At 39.1% G+C, this 25752-nt stretch overlaps 1 protein-coding gene across 3 annotated transcripts in view; it reads right to left on the bottom strand.

Annotated features, from left to right (window-relative positions):
* The window catches only part of RASA3 (RAS p21 protein activator 3), a 172886-nt gene that overhangs the window by 12375 nt on the left and 134759 nt on the right, over positions 1-25752 (bottom strand). For all 3 annotated transcript variants that reach the window (XM_061377712.1, XM_061377710.1, XM_061377711.1), the window contains 13 exons: positions 21606-21686; positions 18727-18799; positions 14341-14420; positions 10273-10377; positions 9613-9769; positions 8631-8779; positions 6612-6726; positions 5201-5275; positions 4594-4717; positions 3354-3460; positions 2649-2726; positions 1652-1729; positions 1039-1112 (listed from right to left, as the gene is read on the bottom strand). In XM_061377712.1, coding sequence (XP_061233696.1) covers positions 1039-1112; positions 1652-1729; positions 2649-2726; positions 3354-3460; positions 4594-4717; positions 5201-5275; positions 6612-6726; positions 8631-8779; positions 9613-9769; positions 10273-10377; positions 14341-14420; positions 18727-18799; positions 21606-21686 — 1296 coding nt within the window. The remainder of the gene's footprint in view (positions 1-1038; positions 1113-1651; positions 1730-2648; positions 2727-3353; positions 3461-4593; positions 4718-5200; positions 5276-6611; positions 6727-8630; positions 8780-9612; positions 9770-10272; positions 10378-14340; positions 14421-18726; positions 18800-21605; positions 21687-25752) is intronic.

The raw sequence follows: 25752 nt of genomic DNA, 5'->3' as shown, positions 1-25752 counted from the left end.
TGAACTATTACCATCAACTTTCTTTACTGTTAGTTTTAGAGTCCTTACAACAGCAGCCACAGGCCGAGCAAGAAAAGACAGAAAAAAAATCAGAGAGGAGCAAAAGAAAGACAAGCAGAAAAAAAAAATAAATAGAATGTTTTAGAGTTAGAGGGAAAATGTCACAAACTATACATTTATTTTCAAAAACAAAAGAATGATAAATGTACAGAATTAAAATAGACAACCTTGCTTCTAGGGACAGATGAAGTGAACTGCAGAGATTAACTGGAAGAGGTAGTCATGTTTTCACCAAAACCCTATTTTTTGCATGACTTAGGGCTACCGTGAAAGCTTACTTTCAAACAGCAATTCAGCTTACTGAGCTCTGACTGGAAGTATTTAGATTTTTTACTTTCTTCCTCCCAGCTCAAAGAAGCTGTTTTCACTGTGCACTTAGATGATCTTAAGAACACAGTTTTGTAACACAATACAAGTCAGTCATTGGTATCTAAAACTAATATGGCACATGGAACTTGCTTCCAGAGAAAGAAAAGGTACTAAAAGGAGAAACTGTTCCAAATGCATCACAATTCTTCCTCATAATTGCCATGATAATGATTAGCATACGGATCTTATAGGGCAGCAAAAGCATATTCTGTTTGCAGGATTAGCCCTCAGTAAGGTATTCAGCATCTGCCTTCACAGTGGAATTTTACAGCTTTTGTTCACTGGAGCTCAGGAAAAAAAGATAAATCAACTTGATTTTAACAAAATGCTGATTTAAGTTTATTTTGCCTTAGCTGTGTTAATTAAGTTCTACAGGCTTCTGTTTCCTCCACTTATTTCAAAGCATACTTAATTTAAGATGTTTAAATCAAATGAAAAAGATGTTAAAATCAGCTACAGCAGCCACGGAGTAGAAATAGCAACACATGAATCTTCCTGCATTCTTCTCTGAACACATAGATGGAATAGGAGTGGTGGAAAAAAAAGATAGCTGCCTTAGAATAGTAGCAAGCACACAAGTACAGGGTTTTGTTGCAGACACATGCTTACCCTTCTTTAAGCAATATAGGTTGCTCTATGCTCTTGTGATCTCTTCTTCCCGAAGATGAAATTAAATCTAGAAACTAAAAGGTGAACAAAAAGCAGATATAAAAATGACAGGACCGCACTACCCAAATTAAAATCTACAGCACACAGCTACAAGAAAATACTGTAAAAGTAGTTAAACAGAAGGTAATGGCAGAAGCTTGAGGAATTTGGGAGGTTTCCTTGGTTGTAAACTAAAAATAGGCCAAATGTGCTTAAGCAGAACGACTGCAGATGACAAACACTTCTTGTGCTTCTCCTTTGTTATACATTTCTGTCAATTCCTTTTGTAATAAGCAATTTAATCACAGATCTGCAGCATCCTATGAAGCACACACGTCTCAAGCTCTAAGAAGCTGCTTGTTAATCCAACATAATTATTAAGTAGAAACAGATCCAAAGAGATTCTACTACTGACATTCACATAATTTAATAGAAGTTTCTTGACTATTGCTCAGTCTGCTTCTTCCAGCACATGCTTCCTGGTTTACAAACAGTTTGCATTACATTCTAGGATTCTGAGCATCAGTTTCAACAACCCAGCAAGATTTTCAGAACATCCACATGCAATACTTACATTTTTTACTGCATCTGCATATTTCTGCTCATTAAAATAGTCATAAAAAGTAGCCATGTAGGATTCCTTGAAATTGGCCTGAAATATAAAGCCAAAACCATGCATATCATAATAGAGTTTATAAAGAAAATATTATTGCTAACAGCAGTAGACCATGAGACAAGCCACTGCAGATAAGAGTTCTTTTTCTGTCCAGAGGTAAAACAAGCAAAGGGCTACTTTCACATATTTTTATTTTGAAAAGGTAGCAGAATGCATTTCAGATGTGCAGTAACTACAGTTAACCATGCATTCTTCAAAAGCTTAGAACTTCTGATTCAGCTTTTAATGTTGGTCCTAAAAGAAGCTGGCCAAGTGTGAGAGAAAGAATTCTATTGTCTCAAAGGATTCATAAGTAAGATACAAATTTGTTTACAGTTGCCTGTGCGAATTCTAACAAGACCACCAGCAACCCCAAATTACCACCAGATACAGCAGTGTGGTGCCTTAGGTATACAAGGTTTATTTCAAACAGGTATCCAGAGCATGGGCATCTAGATCTGATCTCACCATTGACTCTCAGAAAACTAAACTGGTACAAAAAGAGAAGCATAGCCCTTCCCCTTACTTGTGAGTTCTTCTCAGTTGAGCTTTAAAATGCTGAAACAATCTGTAAAGCTCTCCAGCTGCTATCATGTATACCCGCAGCAAGTAGAGAACGGGTTCTCCTTATCACTACCTTTCTTCCAGAAGGAAGAAATGAAAAGCCCTGGAACAGACTTCTGGGTTGGTCACAGAATTTTACTTTACTGAAATTTAGTTCAGATTAAGAAAGATTTAGTTTTCCTGTGAGCATGAGAGGCTTATAATCAAAGCAAACATAAACCAGTTTTGTATAAGCCTAGTGCAATGCAAGCATTTTAGAGGCTTAATTACAGTAAGTGATAAAAGATTAAAAAAAGAAAGAAAGGAAATCACTTTCCTAAATTAAGCCTTTAAATGAAAATGATATACTTACAGATTTAGATTTTGATAGGCTGCCAAGTGTTTGAATGGTTTTAGAGATAAGAGTCAAAGTTCGAGAAGTCTGAGGATCCTAGGAAAGGGAATAATATTATACAGATTAGCTATTTAAAACACGGAATTGAGAAAGGAAACTACATTTCTTCTTTCTTACTTCATTTTAAGAAAAGTAACATAAAATCAGAAAAAATGCAATAAAATACCAGAGAAATAAAGTTGCTTTTTTAAAAGGCTTTTGACTCTTAAGCTCTCATGCTTCATAGCTACCCTATTGCTCTTCAGAGAACCAAAGACTATCACTTGCAATATAAAAATAGAAATTTCTATCTTGAAGACAGTCCAGGTCTTCCCCACCCCCAGTAAGAATCCAAAGTCTTGAATGAGTTGCTTAACATCCAAAACATTTCCAACATTGCTGACAACCCAGCATTAATGTAATGCAGCAAAAAATGAAGCAGTGACAATCTTCTCCACAGCAGATTAGACCGTCTTTGTCTTTAAATTTCCCTGTTCTTCCCATACTCCCAAGTTCTTCACATACTCAGTCATTCAACATATGCTTCATATCCAAGACAGACACAGCAGATCTTTAACAAAGGTACTTCTCCTAAAGGCTATTAAAAGAACTGAAGAATCTTGATGGACAGACTATGGTGACAGAACCACATACATAGGTAAAAAAATTTTATATGGTACTTACTGGATGGTGTGGTGTAAGCTGAAAGAGGTTTGGAGAAAGAATGGCAGGAGCAAAGAATCTGAGGAAAATAAAGCTGCTGACAGCTGTATACCTCACATCTAGGTCACCTATTAAAAAAAAGACCTCTACTCAGCATTTCAATAATCCTTTCTTAAAAAACTTCTCAAATTATCAGAATCCCTTCAGAAAGCTAACTCAAGCATGTGCTGGAAGCGTCTGTATTTGGAATTACAAGATGAACCGATGGAGGATTTGGAGGCAGAGATCGGCTAGAATAAACCAAGGAATTGTCAATGACAGGCTTTTAAAAAGAAGCGAGTTCACGACGCAGGCTATGAGGAGAACACCATTCACTTTTCCACCGCACAGGGAATTTTGCATAAACATCCACTATTCCATCAATACAGCTGAAGTATGATGAATAATTTACATACTTTATGAAAGGCTCAGCGCAGAGGCTAGCCCTAGGTAATCTAGTTAGAGCCCTGAGCACAAGTGCTGTAGAGAATCTTAATATACCCCAGTTGGTAGTTAAGAAAATACATTTTACATAAAATAAACAGTACACAGCACAGTCAATGTCTTTCTGCTTGAGCTTCTCTACCATGAAGTGTTTGTTTAAAAGCTGAATTTGGATTACTCTGTCTTAAAACTTCCTTACTGTAATCTGCTTCCCTTCATGAAAATACATAGGTTGGTCGTTATGCTCAATTCCAGTTCTATATTGTCCTCTCATTCTTGCAGAGCCAAAACAACTAGAGGAGAGCAGAAAGAATTCTCTATTGACAGTCAGGAAACCTTTGCAGCCTCCTAGGGCAACGAGCTTGCAATAAGTCAAATAATTTACAGATTGGCCTTTATTACAGATTGCCATATGAACAGAAAATAATTCAGCTACATGGAGCCTGCATAATGAGCCATGACAAAAACCTGAACATTTAAAAACTGAGCATACTTTGCAAATATTGAAACATGCATACTATCATAATGCTCTTTTAAAATGCCATTTTCCTTGGAAAGATATTTAAGGAAAATTCATGGTTTTTGCTGGTTTTAATGTCATGTTCTTTGCTGTTTTTTCCTTGATTATTTGTTCCACATTAATACATACTCCAAATGGTATTTTTGATAAGCTGCTGCTCAGTTATTAAATCCACCATGGATCGTGCACACTACTAAGACTACACCTACATTGAAAAGCTATAGGTGATGTAAAATAAAACAATATATAGAAACTCACCTTGAAACCGTTTGGCAGCTGATTCTCTCAGTGAAAAGAAAATATCGCACATCACTGTAGGGCAACTTACACCAGATTTTGTAATTACAGTAAAAATGCGATCAACATACTGCCTCAGATTTTCCTGAAAAAGGCAATGATTATGACATTAGTATCACTTTCTGCTATGGAAAGCTGTACTATTCCTGGGTTTATTCATAATGGCATCGTTAAAAGATTCCCACTTCAAAACAGCCTCACACTCAATGATACCGTCTTTTTAAGTGCACATATTCAAGTACAAGAGTAAAAATATTATTTCATACCAAGTGACATGACTGTATGGCATATTGCTCCTTCTCACAGCACCATTTTCTATGGCACCAGTGGAACCACAGGCTAAGTTATCCTCAAGGGCAAGGAAAGAAACGATTAACATTCTACAGATACTGTATTTATACCATAATGTAAAGCTGTTGTAAAAATAATTACAACAGTCTGTGGTGTGGAGAAAGCCTTCAGTATATTCTAATGAATGACAACATTATTTGCAACATCAAACATCTGAGGAACTCAGTTAAACTTGGTAGTGTTAACAGAGATTATATCTTCAAAATCTAATGCATACCCTGTTATTTTCCAGGTTTTCACCATCCTTTAATTTCACAGGATCAATTTCACAAGGTTTATGGACCTGACAGATCTAGAAAAAATAACACAGTGAACATGCAACATACTAGTTTACCTTTGAGTAGAAAAAGTTTTGTAAAAAGCATAATCTGCTAGGGATTTTTGAGGTAAAAGGCCAAAGGCAACTTCATAAATTTTTGTATATGTATTTTTGTTTTGACAAAGCACTGAAGGTAAATTACATAACGATACTAATTCCCCCCCGCCCCCCCCCAAAAGTAGCATTAATTTGTTCTACCCTTTCCTTCAACTAAAATGCAGAATATAGGGTAACTAAGATGATTAAGGGAGTGGAGCATCTCCCTTATGAGGAAAGACTGAGGGAGCTGGGTCTCTATAGTTTGGAGGAGATTGAGGGGTGACCTTATTAGCGTATATAAATACATAAAGGGGGAGTGTCACGAGGATGGAGCCAGGCTCTTCTCAGTGGCAAACAATGATAGGACAAGGGGCAATGGGTACAAACTGGAACACAAGAGGTTCCACTTAAACTTGAGAAGAAACTTCTTCTCAGTGAGGGTGACAGAACACTGGAACAGGCTGCCCAGGGAGGTTGTGGAGTCTCCTTCTCTGGAGACATTCAAAACCCACATGGACACATTCCTGTGTAACCTTATCTAGGTGTTCCTGCTCCGGCAGGGGGATTGGACTAGATGATCTTTTGAGGTCCCTTACAATCTCTAGCATACTGTGATACTGTGATATTTCTGTAGACTCTCTCACACAAGGCTGTTCAATAAAAGTGAAATTTTCCCAAAACAGGCAATTTTGAAAGTGTATCTATATTCTTCAACAACTTGACATTTTCTGATGAAACATTAAAACAACAGCTGAAGAAACTGTCAAATCATTTAAAGGAAGTCTGTGGTCTGAATGTACTGTCCAATTACAGCACTAAAATACTCACACCCACAATTCTGTACTGGATAGAAAATAAACCATTGTTACAATACACGCATCACATACACAGTTATCTTGGAATAATTTTATTCCTTTATACACACAGGCTGAAACGCATTACTTATGGCTTCCCAGCAGCTTTCTGCTGTAGATACTCTTTATTCATCTAAGTTATTACTTTAATATTTTCTCAGAAATGATAAATGTTAGGTTTTATAGAACAGAGTAATTAAATAAATGAAAGCTTTCCTTTTCCTTTAACACAACCCAACTGTTTCTGAATTGGGTGACTCAGCTGTGGCTAAACACACAGGATTTTAACATACAAACAGGCTCTTAAGCATTATTTCCACAAAGTCACCTAAAATGGAAAGGAATAAAAAGCATCTGCTCCCTGAGGCCCTTTTACAGTGACATTTTATCAAATAAACAGTCTAAACCGCTCTTACCTCATCTATAATTGGCTTTAGTGTAACTTGCAGATAATGCATCCCTGCCAGTTTCATTGTCTCATCAATGCACTTAGAAGTTAATGAGTTTCCTCTGAAAATGGTGTTTGGATCTCTGGAAGAGAACAATTTTCTGTAATTTAGCCTCTTTGTAATAAACTGCTAATATATGGAACTGAAAAGTGGTGAAAAGTGGCAGAAATCTGGGTTTGAATGCACAAATATCCCCTTTGACACCAGCCTGCCATCAAGCAAAGTCATGTAGCATTTACTGCACTTCCAGGTTACAACAGAAAAGCAGTAGCCATGGTTAAGTCCAGAGGGACTATAAGATTTGCTTCTTCATATCAGTGCTGTGTGCTCAGTGTGCCATTTAAGCACACAGCAACACATAGGCTTAGATCAAAGGGTTTTACAGTATAAATAAGGGAAAACACGCTTGTTTTCATGTGCTACAGAACAGCATTAATTTGAGTAAGGGAAGGAGGCAGTGACTTTAGTCCCCACAACACTGGACTTTACACATGACCTACTACTTTTGCCTACAAAATAAATGCTTGTAAACTGGAAAGGGAGAAGAAAACACTGGCTCCAGTGACATGGCCATCTCTTCTAAGTGACCTACAGCACTGTTCTGTGATAACACTATTAAACACAGTGCAGATCCCAATTCTGCCCTGAGAGCTAAGCCTGCCATGCAGACTCTGTGTTTTCTGAAAAGCCACTTGCACAGAAATCATCCTGTACTATCTGCACTATCATGTGTATTTATTTATTTTAGAAATACTTGTTTTCAAAATGCAAGCAAATTCATATGCATTTTGTACCTGCAATTGCTTGTATAGCAATTTACATTATGCAGCATCAACAATCTCATCTACAACCTATGTGATCAAATCCTGTGCCTACTGACAGCAGATCAAACTTGGATATGAAGTTATCTGCTTGTTCTTATAAACAGTTGTGCCCATTTATAAGCAGTGAATAACAGGATGAATGATTTTGCTGGATTCATCATCTTGTTTCATAAAAACGTAAGCTCATTGCCTGTTATAAATGCCAGAAACCCCTGAAACCAAACACCATCTTTGCTGTTTTATCACAGCAACAGGACTGACTAGGGAGAAGCAGATTTCCTCATACTGCAGCAATCAAGCTATTTCAGGCAACCTGCAGCACAGAAAAAATACACCTACTTAAGGAAGGAAAACACTTTATCCCTCAGACAATCTGGAAAAAAAGGTCAGCCCACACAAAGATTTTATTTTTTGCTGAGGAAGCTGTTACTTTAGCATTAACATCTGTCATTCCCCTTGACTCTCTATTGTCTCTTCTATCATCAGCTAGGAACATGACTACATAGGGACAAAGCCTGTAGCAAGAAATGTTCTTTAGGACCTGGCTGATCCTAAAGAATCTAGATCTTACACTACTGAACTGTCAGTCCAACACTAAGCCAAACAACGTACTTACAAGAAGTGACCAGAAAAAAAAACTTGTTTTCTGCTATCTATTGCCAGATCCAATCCCATCTTTGCTCCTCAGCCTTCCAATTGGAAAGATTAAATGCACACAGCTTGCCGTAAATATTCATGATTAGGAAGAAACTTGTCTTTTTTTTTTTTCCCCACAAATTCAACACTTTTACTCAGCACTAGATGATTTATTAGCACACTATGAAACTGAAATTATTTCATATGAACAGCTGAAGGTAATGTAGTATTTCACAGCTATCATCAAATATAATTTCAATTAAGAAGAGTGAAAACCCCTGCTCTCAGACATTACAATAGTCTTGCAAATAGATTTTCCAAAACATGATGGGAATTCCTCCTAAAAATCAAATACACCAGATCTTCAGAGCAGTGAAATTATTTTATAGAGTTCTGCCACTCAGCTGGGAGAAACAGGAACAACTTTAAAATTTTCTTTTGAAATTACACGTAATTCTAGAGTGGAGGATTCTAACACTAGCCAACATAAAGTAGGTATGATAGCAACTTGGGTTTTGGTACTTACTGAGTTCTCTTCACTTCAGCATTTGCAATGGCACTTATGAAAGGCACAATTCTGCCATAGTGTAAGAAAAGCCTGACCAGAGGTATGGCTGCTTCCTGTTTTTCTCTGCAAACTTCACCCAAAATGTGTGCAGCTGATGCTGAAACAGGCTGAACAATGGAAAGAAAAACTTTGAGAGATCTTTCCAGAACAAGCATCCTTTCTTTCTTCTCCCATTAGCTCCTTAATGCAAAACCCAACACAACAGTGGCAACAGCCAGTTACCCAAACATGCCCATGCACAACATGGGTGGGCATAACATTCCAGCTTTCGCTGGATGTAAGTTCTGATGGCAAGACGGCAGCAATTTAAAAACTGATACAGTACAGTCTCTTTTTCTCCCCCCTCCATTTTTAATAGCTGTCTTTTCACTGAATGTCACTGTTGCCTGGGAAGCAAGTGAAGAAGAAGAACTTTAATCCTTCTCAGTTTCAAGCCTCAGTAAGTATAGAACCCACTTCTTGTACTGAAAATATAAAAGCACTGTTACAAGTGCTTAAAAGAACATATAATGTCACATATGGTACAACCCTCTGAGATTTCAGGGTTATTTTTTAGTTTGTTTGGTTTGGTTTGGTTTTTTTAATTACACAAGTAAATCGTTCCTCTCCAGTAAAGGAAAACCAATTGATTAAACTGAAATTCACTTTGCATTTTCACATGTAAAATTAGAAAGCCACGGAGACTATGCTGCTGCTAAAACCACTGGTGTTCCTGGGTGTGCCTTTACCCACAACACTGAATGCAGATAAAGATCTCTGCAGGGACTGAAAACAAGCACCAAGGATATGCAGAGCTTAACAAGGCCCTCAGGTCTGAAAAGGAAAAAGCTGAAGTCTTTGGTAATTACACAGCTATGGTGCCAGCAAGACAGTGACAAACATTTAGAGACCTCTGTGAGGATGATCTGCAGGTAAACAACAAGCAGTGCAAGCAAATTACCTCAACATCTGCAGATTTTAGCAGGATGTCTCTAAGTGGACTGTAATAGTCTGAGGAAAAAACATGGTCCTCAGTGTAAACCACATTTAACCTTAAGGAACCAAGGTCATCAGGTTTCAATGACTTGTTACCATTATCTCTAGGCTGCAGGAAATACCTGATATACAAAAAAATAAGACAGAAAGTTTGTTCTGAAACACAAGATAATCTCGGGTTGTACATGAACATATATAAAATGTACAGATACGTATAACTTTTGCATATGTATCAAATCCTTGAAGAGTTCTGAATCAGACTTTTTTAATTTGCCAGTTCGCTTTGCACCAAGTGCAAGATGGGAAGTCCTGATCATAAAGTTTTATGCAGATATGATTAAACACCCCCCCCACACTAAAACTATGGCACTGCTGATGAACTGCAGTAAATAATATCACAAAGCCAACATATTAGAACTCCCACATGCAATACAGATGAAGACCAAAATCTGTAAACACACCATCAAAACTTCGTGTTCTTACATTTGCTAAGATTACTTTGGCTTGCTTACAAAAAAGATACAAATTAAATCCATTTAAACTTTATCACCTAGCAGTAATTACTCCTAGTCTTCATAGCAGACATATGTTTCTACTTATTCTCCAAAATAAAAATGTCAAATACCATGCTTCGTAAGAACTAGACTGTCGGAGAAATTTCAGAGGAAGTCTCAGTTCTCCCAGAAACTCGTCTCCAAACTTCAAGTTACTGGCATTCCAGAGATCAACTCTGTAATAAAAACAAATTATTTTTAAAGATTCATAATAAATTAAAAAAAAACAAAAACAAAAACAAATCATTCCAAACTTGTTTCAAATTCTTTTTTTTTCCCCCTCAAGCCTATGAGTCTCAAAACTACAATAGTTTCTAAACAGTAAAGAGACAACCCTACCTTAGTTAGATTGCTGGAGCCTTGCAATTCGCCTCCATGAAACACATCAGTATAAAAAAAATCATCTAGACTCTCTCTCCCTTACCTGTACTGCTTCCACTATCCATACTGATAAAGATTCAGAGGACTGTTTTGCTATCCCAGATAATGAAAAAATATGGGTAAAATGGACACCAGCATAAAAAAAAAGGTGCAGGAGGTCTTTAAGGACTCCATACTGTTAGTCCTGGTCTAATCTGGGATTACTAGCAGCTAAACATCATCTTTACAGAGATAGATTCAAATTTGTTGCACCTAAACCAGTTCTGTACAGATGCTCAGGACAGTTCTACCACTCCATATAATCTGTTTATTGACTAAAGCCTACACAGTTTCTGACACTCAGTCCCTAATGTTTGGGCAGTTCTGTGTATGTGTCTCTAGATAATACTTTCTTCTCTTTTACATGCTCTTCAACATTAGGATGTAAAACAACTGCACTGAGCTTCAGAGTAAAAGCACCGGTATCTAACGTGGTATTCGTAGATAAATTTACAACACCCACCTTGAAGCATAGGTTTCAAATGCCAGGGTAGTTCTTTATGTACATAATTTAAGGTTTCCTTTGAGAGACACTTTAAAGACAGCTCAGATGAGAATTTTGCAGCTAAGTGACAGTCTGAATGTGCCTTAAACTTAGGGAGGGGAGAAATATTTCGGAAAAAAATACAGGTTTTCAAATAATAAAACATTTTTAGAAGAGCAACTTCAATTTGCATTAGATGCAAAGTCCTCCATAGACATATTCACACAACTTTCCTATTCTCGAGCAAGTCACAGTAGGCTCATCAATGAATGGGCATTGATAGTCCAGCTAAAGGTTTGTCCTACCTTATGCAAGTGCAGAGGACAGCATGTTATATCCTCTGAGCCTTGTACCTCTCAACAGTGTTTCATGCATCAAGTTTCATACAGTAGATATACCACCAGCTCACATTGCATGCCTGCTGGGTAAAGTTCTTCAGATTCTGATATTTTGACAGTATTTCCGCAGGGTAAGAATTCCCCCAAAGGAAAAAAAGCTTCTTTGAAAATTCAACCTTTTCCCCCCTTTTCTTCATACCTGGATGGTATGTTGCTAACTAATTCAGATAGCCAAAAGCAGCCTCAGGAGGAAAGGAATCTTTCGGGAAGTTTATTTACACATAGTCTAATTTACACTTTACCAAGTATTTACAGGCTACCAGTTTCCAGTTTATCCAAATTCTTTCAAGATGCCCACTAGAAATAACACTTTTAAACATATGCGGCCAAAAGGTGTTCCCCCACAGCAGCTTAAGTTACAGGAAAAAATCAGTGCAAAGGATTGTAGGAGAGCAACTAACAACTCAAGGTAGATCTTACACAGCAGGCAAAGCAGGCATCCAATTCTGAAATGATTGTTTTGTGCATTGAGGAGTACAAAGCATAGCAGCATTTTAAAAATCGTAATACACAGACCTCCGATTCTAAAAGATTACTGTTTCCTGAGCTTTTAAAAGGCAAAACTATGGCAAGTGTTATTTTGAAACTGGTCAGACTTCAGTCACAGAAAGAAAGAAACAGCAGAGAGGGGGAGGAGAAACAATGAATTCACCAGAACATCTGGTCCCTAAGTGTTGATATGCTCTGCAACTTCCTACACCCACTCAAAAAGAGAAACTTTCATAGTTTTAGAGAGAAACCATGAGAGATTAAGCCTCCTCTTTACCCTGTGGAATGGTATTTTTCTCAGGAGAGAAAAAGAAAACAAACCCCCAAACCCATAAATTGTACAATCTGTCCAGAAGGCATGGGGGCAATCTAACTCTGACTAAACAGACTGGAGGAAGTGAGCGGGGGTGGAAGGGGAACCTGAAATGGAAACAAAAACACAGTGTCCTATAGGGGACAAAACCTCTGAGCAAAGAGTTTGCCCAACCAAGACTAATACTTTATCAGTTTTTGTCTATTATTTAAGCGCTTAATCTTTTCCCAACTATTTTGTAAAGCTCCTCACAAACTATTCATCCTTACCACACTGTGATGTGTTGGTTTTAAGGAATGAAAGATTCTTCTGAAGCTGAGTACCACATACATTATCATTGCAGACAGTAATTTCTCCAGAAAATGATACTTAGTAAGTAAAACAACTGCATAATTCCATTTAGTCCAGTAGTGAAAAAATAAGAATCAACTGAAACATTTAAGCAATGTGCAACCGCTGTCTACCAATGTCTGGGGTCCTCTCCCAGAGGGGGGAAAAAATTACCAAAGGACCCTAGCTTTCATTTAAAGCCAGTGTGTGCCTAGGCATCGTGGTCACAAAGATTAGACTGGGACTCCCAAGATGTTGTTCAGTTGCTTATTCCATTACACACATCCCATGGGATATGGGGCATGTTAATTTGTATCTGCCTACACCATGCAAAGCTTTGGAGAACTTTAGTGTGGTGGTGGTACTGGGTCATCTGCTGTGCTGCAAGACTGACACCACTGAAGCAGCACGGCACTAAACCTGGGCCTTTGCTTTCTCCTCTTTGAAACAGCTGCCCTTAAGCCAGGTACCTTTGCACTGCCTGGATGTTCTCAGAGAAACGAACTACAGCTCTGTCTCACTCACATACAAATAGTTTCCCTTTCCTGTCTCACAGAACCACGGCAATTAAATCCATCAGTGGTCTTGTAACACTGCAATACTACATTAACGGGCTACATGAACCAGCAGCTGACCATCACATTAGAACAGCCCTCACCCATCCATTCGTGAACACGGGGGTGTCTTGCCTGCTGGGAGTAAGTACTGCTCCCCCTTCCTGGTCTCATCTTTCCTTACAGCCAGCTTTGCTTCTAAAGGTACTAGGGAATGTTTTGGAAAATAAGCCCTCACTATCTCTCCAGTGGGAATACCTGGGGAGGAAGGGGGTGCCACCATTCTCCCCCAGCCTTTCTTCTTCCAAATCCTAGAGTAAAGGAGAGGGGAATTTCTTACCACCTTATGGAGATACAGCAGTTTTCAGCTACAGTGCACCCACATCACCAGATGGCCTAAGTCTCTTAAGTTTCAATGTCTGTGGTGATATGACGCATGTGATACCTTTAGGTTTTGCACCTCCTATTGTTTTCTCTGCACTCCTCCTATTTTCCTGTCCCTACAGACACTGTTGACAGACCTCAGCAGATTTTAAAATAGTACCAAGTGGGTGGCAGGGGGTGAGGTGGGGTTGTTTTGTTTTTTGAAATCAGAGTTGCTTCTTTCCTGAGCAATGGATTTCACATTTATCATAGCCAGCTTTGAAAGAAGGGGTTAAAGTCTGGCAGGCAAATGAGAAGAGAAACTGTGTCTGCCTAAGAGAAACTCCAAGTTCAAGAGTTTCCTTTCAGGGAAGAAGGACCTTATATGGGTTGCTAAAATCAAGTGATGAAAGAAAAACCACTCTCTAACTGGGAGGAACACAGAGCTTCTGGGCTCTCTTGAGAAACTGATGGAGGGAAGGAAGGAGGAGAGAAGAAGGAAGCGGAGCCCAGACAGAAAAGGCTGAACTTAATGACAATCACAGATTAGTATATCACAGTGTATACTGGATATGAAGGAAAATAATAAGGATCTCTCCCGCAGCAGAACCATCACACATATTCAGATACAATCTACAAGATGGTGGAGGTAAACAAACATATGCAATGACAAAGACATCTCGATTTATCAGCAGCAAAACCATGCCTGCCACTTTGAAAACCAAGTCTGCTACAAAGTTACACAACTTTAGAAGACAAATTTATTAGAATAAAATGTTTTGTATTACCTAATCTCCATTTTATCGACTTCATCAACATCTTCAATATCAAAATGGGATTTCTTGTTGTAGCTACTGGGTCTTGTAACCTAATAGAAAGGAGGAAACTTTAACAACTTGATCTGATACAAATGCATTCTGATGTTACATGTACCAAGCTTTGGAAGATCACAGCCTTTTACTATCAGCAGTGACTTCAGTCTTAATTTTGAAAACATTCAGGCACTTGAATAAACATGGTGACTAAACACATTCCTGACTATACAAAAGTGATGGTTACACAATCATATCCAGAAGTAAACAGACACTCCATACTGTCTTTACAGAGAAAGGATGTCTTTAATATTACTACAGTACTTCGAGTTTACACTGACAAAAGAAAAAAAACACATGGAAAGGAGTACCACTTTTATGATCCATCTAGGGAAATAAAAGAACAATTAATAACTGGGTTTTAAATACAGCTGTACAACTGATGTTTCAGAATGTCTCAGATGGCCTGAGACATTCTGAAGCGAGGTGGGGACAGACGGACACAAAACCATCCTTATGAACATTTTATCTAGTTATAATTGGGAAGCTCTGCCTGTCCTGATATCCTGGAAGTCAATTTATCATGCTCATACCAAAAAATACCAAGCAGATCAACTGTCCAAGAGATGCTTGCTTGTATTATGCATATCAGAGTATAGAACCAGGTGCACAGTTCAGCAACCATATTTGCAAGACTGATAGCAAAGCATGGGCAGAAAATAATGGGAAGATAGCTGTTAAGTGTAGAGCATTGGCAAAGAAGTTTTTGTACAAGCATTTCTTAACATTTGTTTTCTAGCAGGATTATAAAAAGACTTTGATGGTTGTATTTTTGTACAGTGTGTCAGAAACTTGAGAAAAAGGCTACCCCACCCAGCTGAAACCACAGCAGGAACTGATCAGATGCAAGTATGTATGATGTGTGGGTTCAGCTCTTGGTAGCACACAGAAGCTGAAATTTAATGTAGGTTAAATATACTTGTAGCTTGATATTTCCCACTCATAAAAACTGTCTTTTATTGTAAACTTGACCTCTTGGTTTTCTACTGCACACCAGATGCAGATGGTACAAACAAGGGAGGCAAAGATATAGCTGCACAAGTGGGGAGGAACCCGAAGAGACTCTTAAAGAACAGGACGCTCAACAGAGCCTTTTTTCTGTGTGTATGTATGTGTGAGGGAGACACCATTTTCAAAGGAATACATAAAAACTAAAAGACACTAGCAGCACTGGAGACCAAATGCTCTAGACTGAAACAAGGGCACCTGGAAGCCCAAGAGCACAGGGGATTTAAGCGTAGCCTACAATTTCAGCAGCTTAGCACAAATCTTTTCACCCTTGCAACTGCTGTCACTGTGGCTTCAAGAAATTATCTTACATACCTGCAAATGACATTTTTGTTACTATTGTGAAGCTAATGCTGTAATTTTTAATAAGGAAGTAAATTTTAAGCCTTTTATTATCTCTAACACACGAGTTGTTAAAAAAATGTTATAGCATAGGTGTAACATAGCACATCCCTTTAAGGAAGCACATTTCTGAGAAGTTTTGGTGGATATGTGGCATGTACTAGGTTTCCCTGCTCACCTGTATGACTTCTTAGTGTGCATATTAATACAGTTCAAGAGTGGTATTGCTATAAAGATAGCTGTATGAAGTTCATCCATTCCAAGGATGGAACTGGAGATGAGGGACCTCCTAGTTCACAGTGCTGAACTGAAGTGCCATGTACCATTTTACAAAGAAGGGGGCACAACTCTGCAGTGCTGGTGGTCCCTTTCTTTAGGGAAAGCTGGCAAGCTGTTTAACCCCAGTCATTTCTTTTTTTTCAGCACGTGCAGGTTTGCAAACAGGTCCCCAGCACTACCTTCTCTGGTTTCCATAAGAGGACTGTTTTCTTGTAGCTGCATATAGAACTCTGAGCCCCAACACTACACTGCAGCTGGAGTCGTGGTGAAAATGGCTCCTGGCCATCAGGTGCAAGTTTCGCTCACAGCACCCCTTAAATAAGCCCTTAGATTTCCCAAATCAACTATAAGCTATTTTCCTTTTAGAAAATCAAATTTGGTTATAGAAAGGAAAGCAGCCATTCAATGGCTTTTACAGATCAGGTTCTTCCTTGGAGGCATGGCCGATCACTGTGTTAGCAGACTGCAGGAAAGGTGATGAAATTGTTTGGAAGCAGTGAGTGACACTGCTGTTAACAGTATGAATCAGTGCAGTTCCATCAGTATGCACCAGCCACAGGTCTGCCCATGTCTCATTAATGAATGTATTTCCCAGCCACAGCAGTTCTACTGAACCTTGTTCCTCTGAGACATTTAGCGTGATATATACTAACTGCTTTCAAAATGACATAAATCTATTATGGCTTTCTCTGCACTAAGGGTATGTTTATGTTTCAGAGTTTTGGCTGATTCAGACATTTCCCAAGCTCTGCTCTTACCCGCACAGAAAACATTTTGCTCTGAGTTAGCAGAACAACTGGGGCATGGGCTTGAGTTCAGGTTTTGCTTCTGCTGATACTTGCACGCAACCCAGCTCTCAGCGTAAAGGCAAGATAAGCAAGCCTCCAAGCCCCCTCCACAACTCCAGCTGGAAGATGCTTTCTGTTTCTCTCCTTCCTCTCCCAATATGGCACCACCTGCCAAGTTCAGTGTTTAAATACCAAACGTTCTCGGCTTCCGCAGTGCACAGAAGGCTGAGGAATCAGACAGGTGAAGTTTTGTGCTTTACAGTCTGAATTCCTGGCTTACATCCTCATTAAAAAGCTCTCACTGACAGATGCCCTGAGAACTGCCTATGTTAAACATAAGGAAGCCGAGTTAGTTTAATTACATATAGCATCATTCTTGTGCCACTGGCAAAGGCCAGATGAGGGACTTAAATCTGGGACAGCCTCACGCAGTACCATGGGATCTCTCCCCTGCCAACCATGCCCATGCAGCAACTACAGAGCCTCACCAAGTCAGCAAGCAGGCACAAAGGCTCACCGCTAGCTGAAGTTAAGTCTGCAGGGAAGTTACATCCTAGGAAGAGATGTGTTGGGTACACAAAGGAAAGATTACCTTAGACAGCTATCCTGGCCAAGCCTCAGGGCTTCCACCCCTTTGGGCAGTGAGAAAGTGCTTCTGCCAATAAAGAACTTGCTATCTGTTCCTCAAATCCAAATACAACAGTGCTAATCCAATCCACAAGACCATGTTTCTGCTGGTACAACAGACTTTAGATTACTTGGTACAATTATCAGCTTCTAAGCAAGGATGGCCTTTCTATTTAGTTATTATTTTTTTTTTAAAGAGGGGAAGACAGCAATAAACCCCTCAGTGGCCCTGCCAAGAATAATAAGTGTACTTCAGGTCTGCATAGTGCAACAGCACTTTTATGGCTCCTCTCTCCCCAGCTCTCCTTCCTGATGTGGCTGCCTGTGCTCCTGAGCCAATCTGAAAAACCACATCCCAAGGTGCTGCCCCTATGTCAGCAACAATTTCCAACACAAATGTTTCCTGAATGATGCAAGCCGTATGGCCAGAAAAAGCTTTTCATTGATATGCCACCTGCACTGCACTACTCTGGCTTTTCATCAACTTTGGTAAGCCAGATATGTTCTTGAGGTGTCTACTGAAATAGAACAGTTAAACGTAGATTAGGACTAAGATGTTCCAGAGAAAAAGAAAAGATTCACACACTTTAGAAGACAGAATTAAAAGCTTCCAGAGGTATCAAAATTATAAACACATGCACATATATGTACAGGCACACCACAATTACAGCTACTCTTGCCAGAAAGAACTGAAATAAGCACTTTCATGAAAGTTATACTTCGTTTTAACTGGACTTGTTGAAAATGCTCTGTATTCAATCAAGCTGTAGAGGTTTCACCCACTTGGAGGAAAGGCACTGGTATTGCAGCAGACTGGTAGACAGCCAGAACATCCAGTTTGAGTGTATTTTTCCTCTACAGTTTTCAGTATCCCTAGGACATAACCTTCCTCCCAGTGACTGGGTATCACAGGGTGGAGCAGCTATAAAAACAAAGGCTAAAAAGATTGTTGTTGTTTATTTTTAACTCCCATTTTTAACTGTTCTTTTTCAAAACTCTTCTCGGGTGAGTTGCCATAGAGCACAAAGGCTGCTGCTCAGAAGTGCACCTTGACGGTTTTCCTGCACGGTATCTGAGCTGAAGCAATATACTGCTCCCTCAGCAGATGGCGAGTCTAATCCTGGGTACTTCTTTCCCCTGCACCATGCTTTGAAACAGTCTTCAAAGAAGACAGCTGGCACAACGTGGAGCAGGGTACTGTGCCAACTATCTACAGTATAGTATTTCAGCTTATCACCCGTTCCTTTGAAATACCAACCTCAAAATAAAACACTTCATCAAAATGTGGATTGTTGGTCTTCTTTTTAACTTTAGTCTTTTTGGCTTCTGATCTGAATTAAGGAAAGAAAGAAAAAAAAAAAAGGTAAGAAACAACATCAGCAGACGTGTGATCCTACAACAGGGTGACTGAGGAACAAATAATCATCCACTTGATTTATCTGGTAAAGCTAGAATGCCACATGGCTCCAGCACAGTAAGGAATACACACTCACACACATTTAATAGAGAGATTCATTACATGCTTGTTTCTCTGAAGTGGCAGTAATCACAGTTTGTTATCCTCTCTTAAACACAAGTTCTTGATTCTGTCACTCACTTCGTCCAGCAGAATCTTGTATCTGTACAAAGCAACTGGCAAGAATGAGGCCCTGAGGAGCAACACTTGGGGACAGTCTCAGTCTTGATGTGACTCAAAAATCCCTCATACCCTAACAGCACAGGAGACAGGAAGGCCAACAAATAGCTATTTTTGTGGTTTATGTTTTATAATCCTGGCCTGAGGACTCAATGAATGCTTCTCAGTGGTGTGAAATAATCAAAACCACCCAGAACCATTTCCTCAGTAAGAGTATTTTTATTGCTGTATTACCAGCCTTTTCCCTGCAGCCCCAAGAGCACTTAGTTAATGTTCTGCTGTTATTATTATGAGTAGTGCTGAGCTCTGTAGGATTAAGTCTCAATTTCTACTGCTCTGTAGGAACAAGACATGGCAGACCTCTTTCAAAGCACTCCCTGGGCAATAGGCCTGACAAAGTTCAGCACTGCCCATTCATCCTCTGTGGGCAGCTCTATCCACCTGTGCCCGCCTTTTAGAATGCGGACATCAAACTGTTTGAGACTGGGCTAGAGCCAGTCAATGCATTTCTCACAGGCCAGCCAACAGCTGTTTGATGATTTCCAAATGTTTTGATCCTATGCTTGATATGTTCTCATTACCTACAAGTGAAAAGCTGTGTTGTCCTTGTGTCACCAATCTTCCCCTACAGCTCTGCAGGCATAGATAAAACAGATACAGATAGAGAGGCATATCAGCCATGTGGAAAACTGGCCTACTAATCATTTCATTCCAGAATCTATCCCTCATTTCTCATTCAGCAAAGCTGCTTAAGATAGGCTATAACTGTTTATAGTAGCTGGACAATTCTATGTATTCTTTTACAGAGGTCAAGTAAAGTTGGGTTTAATTCCCAGTGCTGCCACCGGCTTCCTGTGTCTTGAATGGGCCCATCCACCAGCATACAATGTTTTCCCATCCATAATAGAGGCTTAGAAACAGTTTTGGTCAGGAAGTCTGATAGCTCTCTAAGTAAAAATCACACAATAAACAGCAGCACATTTGGTGAAATTTTTATGCTTGGCATTGCATAAATGTAGCAGAATAAAGCAGCTTTACTACTCTAAAAGGAGAGGCATTGAAAAATTCAGAGAGGAGAATGATGTACAGATTAAGAATATCCCACTGTTCCTAGGAGGAGCTGAGAGATCAGAGAGACTAACTGCCTCCAGGACGTAGGGCAGATTGCCTATCCCATATCATCAGTCACACTTGCCAATCAACCTCTTCACTGATAAGCCCATCTGCGAAAGGACTGGGAAGCAGGATGTAGAACAGGAGGCGATTAAAGCAAGCACAATTACTGGGCAATTACAAAGCAGTCAATGGGAATAAGCTGCATGCTGCTTGCTGGAGATAGCAGGGAAGCCTTTTCTCCCCACCAAAAAACAGATAGTAATAGGATGAGGCTGTGCTGCTTATTCTGGAGGGAAATACATTATCAGTTGTCATACACAGCCAGACCCGCAGGCAGAGGAAAGCAGACAAAGGTAAGTCTGGACATTCAAGAATACAAGGGTTAGCCAAAAATCTCCTTACAGTATCAGTAATAGCCACCCAGTACCATTTGAAATAAGTTAGAGGCTTAAAACATCAACACATACAACTCAGATGCACAGCTCATTAATGGAGATAATGAACAACACACCTAGACAAAGATGAAGAATACAGTCTGACTGCTCTATATTCTGGTCATAGACTGGTCAGACTCCTCTGCATGCAAGGTAAGAATTTGTCAAGAATGCATCTTATTTACAGTATTTTCAATAAAATTATTTCAGTAAAACATTACAAATAACCCATGCTACCAAATCTGATTCTCTGAGGTCACAGCAGAGCTGTTTTGTTTCTAATATGGCACAGACATGAAAGATGACTCTAAATAACCAGAAATAAAACAGTGACATCTGACAACATGGGAAATTTTTATAACACAACAAGAAAATTTAATCCCAAATTTAAATTGAAGATTAGTATGCATAATGTCATTACTAAAAGCTCATTCCAGTTTTATTCATGCTATTATATCTGCATGTATCAAATTATAGGACTAAGACAGCTAGGGCTTTCAACATACACATTAATTTGCCACACCTACAAAGTTAAAAGACTCCAAATATTCACACACAAACGTGCATACTCCGCATGATGTTGATGTATTCAGCTTTCTCTTCTGCCCCTGCCCAAAATAGGAAATAAATTTGCTCAAAAACTGGTCTCCAACTGTGAGGTGAGAAGATGTACAAATTAAGCCTAACCACAAATTACATACTCCAGGATATTTAAATTATTCAGAGATTATTCAGACCTTTACATAAATCAAACCTGAAACAAGCCTCAAATTGCTTACTCTAGTATAATTCAGTAGTTCATACATGCACACACCAACACTTAACATATTCTAGTGGTGTCTAAGTACTCCCATCTGTCCATCCAAGGATGCAGATTTCCAATAGACAAAGGCATCAGGAACCTGATTGCTTTCCTTGTAAAATGGAAGCTCTTGCATGTGCAATACTTGCCTGGAGGGTCCTGCTAAGGTAACAGTGGCATACGGATCACACTGCCCATTCACAATGGGCAGCCCTTGGCACTCTAAAACTCTAGAAAAGAAGAAAATGCAGACAAACAAATTAATGAAATGGGAGGAGGCTGGAGTGAAAATAAAAGCAATTCATTCTCATCCTATTCCTCTTCTTAACACTTTACACTAGGGAATTGAAATGTCACTATGCACAAGCCTTTAGTTTATACCTAAACTTCAAAACACATTTTGGCCTGAAATACTAACTTTAACAAGGTCAAAAATACTGTTAAATTACAGAGAACCTTTAAATTGAAGGATTCTTATTATGCAAGTACAACAAGTTAAGGTTCATGAAATAAGAGTCTGCTGTCAAGATGGGAGCTGTCAGCACTGTAGAACTCTGACAACTTACTCACCAAAAGAAAAAAAAAAACACGAAACAATCAGAATTTACTTCTGTAACAGAAGACTAAAAAACCCACACAGATGGATGCCAGCAGTAGTCAAGTAATTTCTCAGAATCGCATTTATGAAGGCCTCAGTGCTCTCAGTAAAATTTGGCATGGGCATATTTGTAAGGGTGAGTTAACTATGGATCAGGAAACAGTATGACACAGCCAGCTTTCTTCATAAAACTTTTTAAGTAGAAGAAGCACATTCAGCAGCTCTGCACTGAAGAAGTCAAAGAGACACTAGAGGGATAAAATAGAATAAGCTGGGCTTTGCTTCAAGCCATGGTGAGAAATCTGCACTCTGGCACTCTCATTTTAACATCTCTTTGGGAAAAAAAGAAAAAAAACTATCACAACCTCATAATGAAAAATATTTCATTTTTCACAGGTTAAAACCTGAGGAATGAAGCACCAATTGGAAACAAAGGCAGACAAGCCAGTTGCCAGAAGCAGAGGACTCTCTCCACCAGGTAAACCTCTTGGGCTGATGTATTTATACAACTGGAAAATTTTGGTGAAAACGGTCTCTGAAGCTGTTTGGGCAAATGATTAATACTATACTCACAGTGCAAAATTTATGGCAAACATCAGAGTGCTACAAGATCAGCAAAAAAAGTAATACCCATTTCACTGCTGTCAGTGACACCAACTTTGATGCACAAAAAACCCAGTAAAAAATCAACAGATTAAAATTCAGTAACAGGTAGTGTTCCACAATTTTATCCACACAGCAAGTTATTTGGTAACATATTATGTGGAATTCAAATGCAGTTTAAGTAGAGACCTATTTCTTATTCTCATAAAGGGAGGAAAAAAAATTGATATTCTGCACCAATACAGGAATCAGTTTTGTACCAGAGGAGGTATTATCTAGATAGTGTGATCTTCAAACTTTGTGTACTTCTAGGACTGTGTGAACCTAGGTATGAGTATTGTTTTAATAAAAGCAGTCCTTTCAAGAATATGCAGACAATCAAAAGTCATCCCAGACATGATGATATACACTTGAGGGTATGGAGAGTTTATAAACCACTACACAATCAAATCACAGACAAATTTGAATGATGGAAAAAAAGCATGCTGGAATGATGGAAAGAATGACAGAAAGCATGAAGTTATCCACACACACAAACTATGCATGCCCTAATTATACACACATACAATGATAGGATCTATTCTAATATTGCCACAAATTTTTGTTTTTGGTGGATAGTTCTCTGTCATTAACACATCAACTGTCAGCAACAGACTGTCAGCAAAGACAAACAGTATCATTAGCTGACCAGAGAGAACACAGCAATGTAAATTGTTGGATGCTCAATTTGTACGTGATCTACCGAACACATGGAGAAGAATAACATGATGACATCTAACCTCTCACTGCACTCTCAGGTTTCTTCACTCCATCTTGGAAACAGAAGTTATACATCCATGAACAGCTTACAAAGTCATGGATGGTCTGAAGAACATTTCCTCACAAAATAAGAATTAAGTGGCACATAATCAAACCACTAGAGAGCAGGTTTAAAATAAACAAAAGGAAGTACTTCTTCCACACAGTGGCTAATGAAGTTGCAAAACTTACTGCCACGGGACCTTGTGGAGGCCAAAAGAATATGTGGATTCCAACCAGGACTACACGAGCTCATGGAGTGTAGGTTTCCAGACAGCTATTAAAGCTTAATGGTCCAGAAGCCTCCTCCAGCTAAGGAAAACCCAAATTGCTGATTGAGAAGTGTGTAACAGTGGAGCAATCATACCATATTTGAAGTATTACTCACCATCAAATAATAGAAACAGTACTAAGCTAGACTAGAGGGGGTATTTAACACTGTAGGGTATTTTCTGTGTTCTCCAGGGAAAAAACAAACCAGAAGAAAACAAAAAATACACAGCTGTTCTCATGCAGTCATGATGACTTAAGAGTAAGACCTTTCTTTTGTGCAGTTGGAACAAGAAAAGCAAAAGCAACCTTGAACGAAACAAAATGTGGGAAAACAGGAAACAGACACCGATGTAAACTGTATCCCAAGGCTTTCAGGTAGTTTAAAAGTGGAGATTAAGGATGTTGGAGAAAGCAGGCAAAAGACTGAAGATCTACAATTTTGAGGAAGGAAGGTTATGTCTGGAGAAGGACTCATTTTGGTTCCTATATTTTACTGAGCATTATAGGGAGAGACAATAAAATTCATCGAGGCACAGGTCTGGTTGACTCATGTTAGTATACACTCATTAGCTGCAGGAAACTGTAATCCTAGAGCTGCTCTTGTTTAGTCATGGGAAAGTTGCTAGCTAAATTAACACTCCTCCTCTTCCAACCTGGTACCAAAATACTGGCTTTAATTGGCAAGCAGAAAAAGAGCTAGAACAAAATGACAGCTACTCAAAGATGATAAAATGATGCCTCAGTTCTGCCACATGGTATCACATTGTTAAGACTGACAGTTCATATCTGGATTAGATGAAAATACATACAAAAATAAATGTATAATGATGGTATAATCTTTGGGGGCGGAGACACGCTGGGAAGCAGCGAATAAAGCCAGTAAAAACAGCATGCCTTTGCTCTAATCTTCTGCAGAACTAATTTAACATACATGTTCTAGGATAATGAAAAAAAAAAAAAAGCTAAGGCAATCAAGACTATTCAAGAATTACAAGTCAACTCATCAAGCCCCACAGGAAAAATGTCTGGTGGCTGCTACAATCTTTTCTGCCCAACTGGTAGTTTCTGATCATTAGCTGTCTCAAGCGCAGCTGTGGCAGGGTGAGCCATCCCTTAGAGCTAGCCTGGCTGGGCTGGGCTAAGGTTAGTGCTGGGTCATATGGGAAAACTCTCAATGCAGCTGCCTCACCATATTTTGTCTGTGGTTTATAAAATTAACAGGTTTCAAGGAACAAGACATTTCAGTTTTCAATGTGGTTCATGACCAAACCTTCACCAGAGTAAATAAGCTATGGAAAATTCCCAGAGGGCAAAAGAAAACCTCAAACCCAAACACACCATAAGCATGCCCTCTTGTCTTGAAATTACATGATTACAGAAGTTGAGAGGGAGGCAGGGAGAGGTTTTGAAAAAGAAAAGATATTTCAGCAAAGACTAAGCAGCTCACATCTGACAGCACAGGCATACCCTCTCCCTCAGGGCTGCCAACCAAGAGCTGTAGGCTGTAGTCTCTGAGACGGCCCCTATACAATCACATTCTAAGCCAGGCATGATGATCCAAGCCTGTGGGTGTTCCACACCCCTGCCTTGGAACAGCAAAAATTACTTTAAAATTATAGGCTTTCTGATTAGTTTGGGATGCATATGTGTCATTGGCATCCTTGTGGGCCAGAACGGACAACCAATGCAAAAACGGACAGTCAAGAAATGAGAAAAGCCACAGCTATTATTAAAACATGTATCTTTATTTACTGTTCTTCCAGACTAAATCACTTCCAGTGTACCTAGTCAGGACCAGTTCTTCCCCCAGTTTCAACCCTAGGTAGGGAACAGCACACCATTTTCATTCTCATTTGTCAAATCAGACCATTTTCTCATTGCAACTCCACAGAAAAAAAAACCAACACCAAAACACCACCTTTTTTCCTAGTCAATCTTGCTTTTTATCACTGTATATAATCCACGCATTTTAATTGCTTTCACATACGTATTGGGTTCCTGGGATCAATCATAATGCTTGGTAA

This window comes from Neopsephotus bourkii, unplaced genomic scaffold (assembly GCF_033783945.1).
Source record: "Neopsephotus bourkii isolate Nb327-2 ecotype Australia unplaced genomic scaffold, CSIRO-AGI_Nbou_v1 NB_1760, whole genome shotgun sequence".
Taxonomy (NCBI): Eukaryota; Metazoa; Chordata; class Aves; order Psittaciformes; family Psittacidae; genus Neopsephotus; species Neopsephotus bourkii.
The sequence above is the reverse complement of the archived record's forward strand: the minus strand, read 5'-3'. Positions and strand labels throughout refer to the sequence as shown.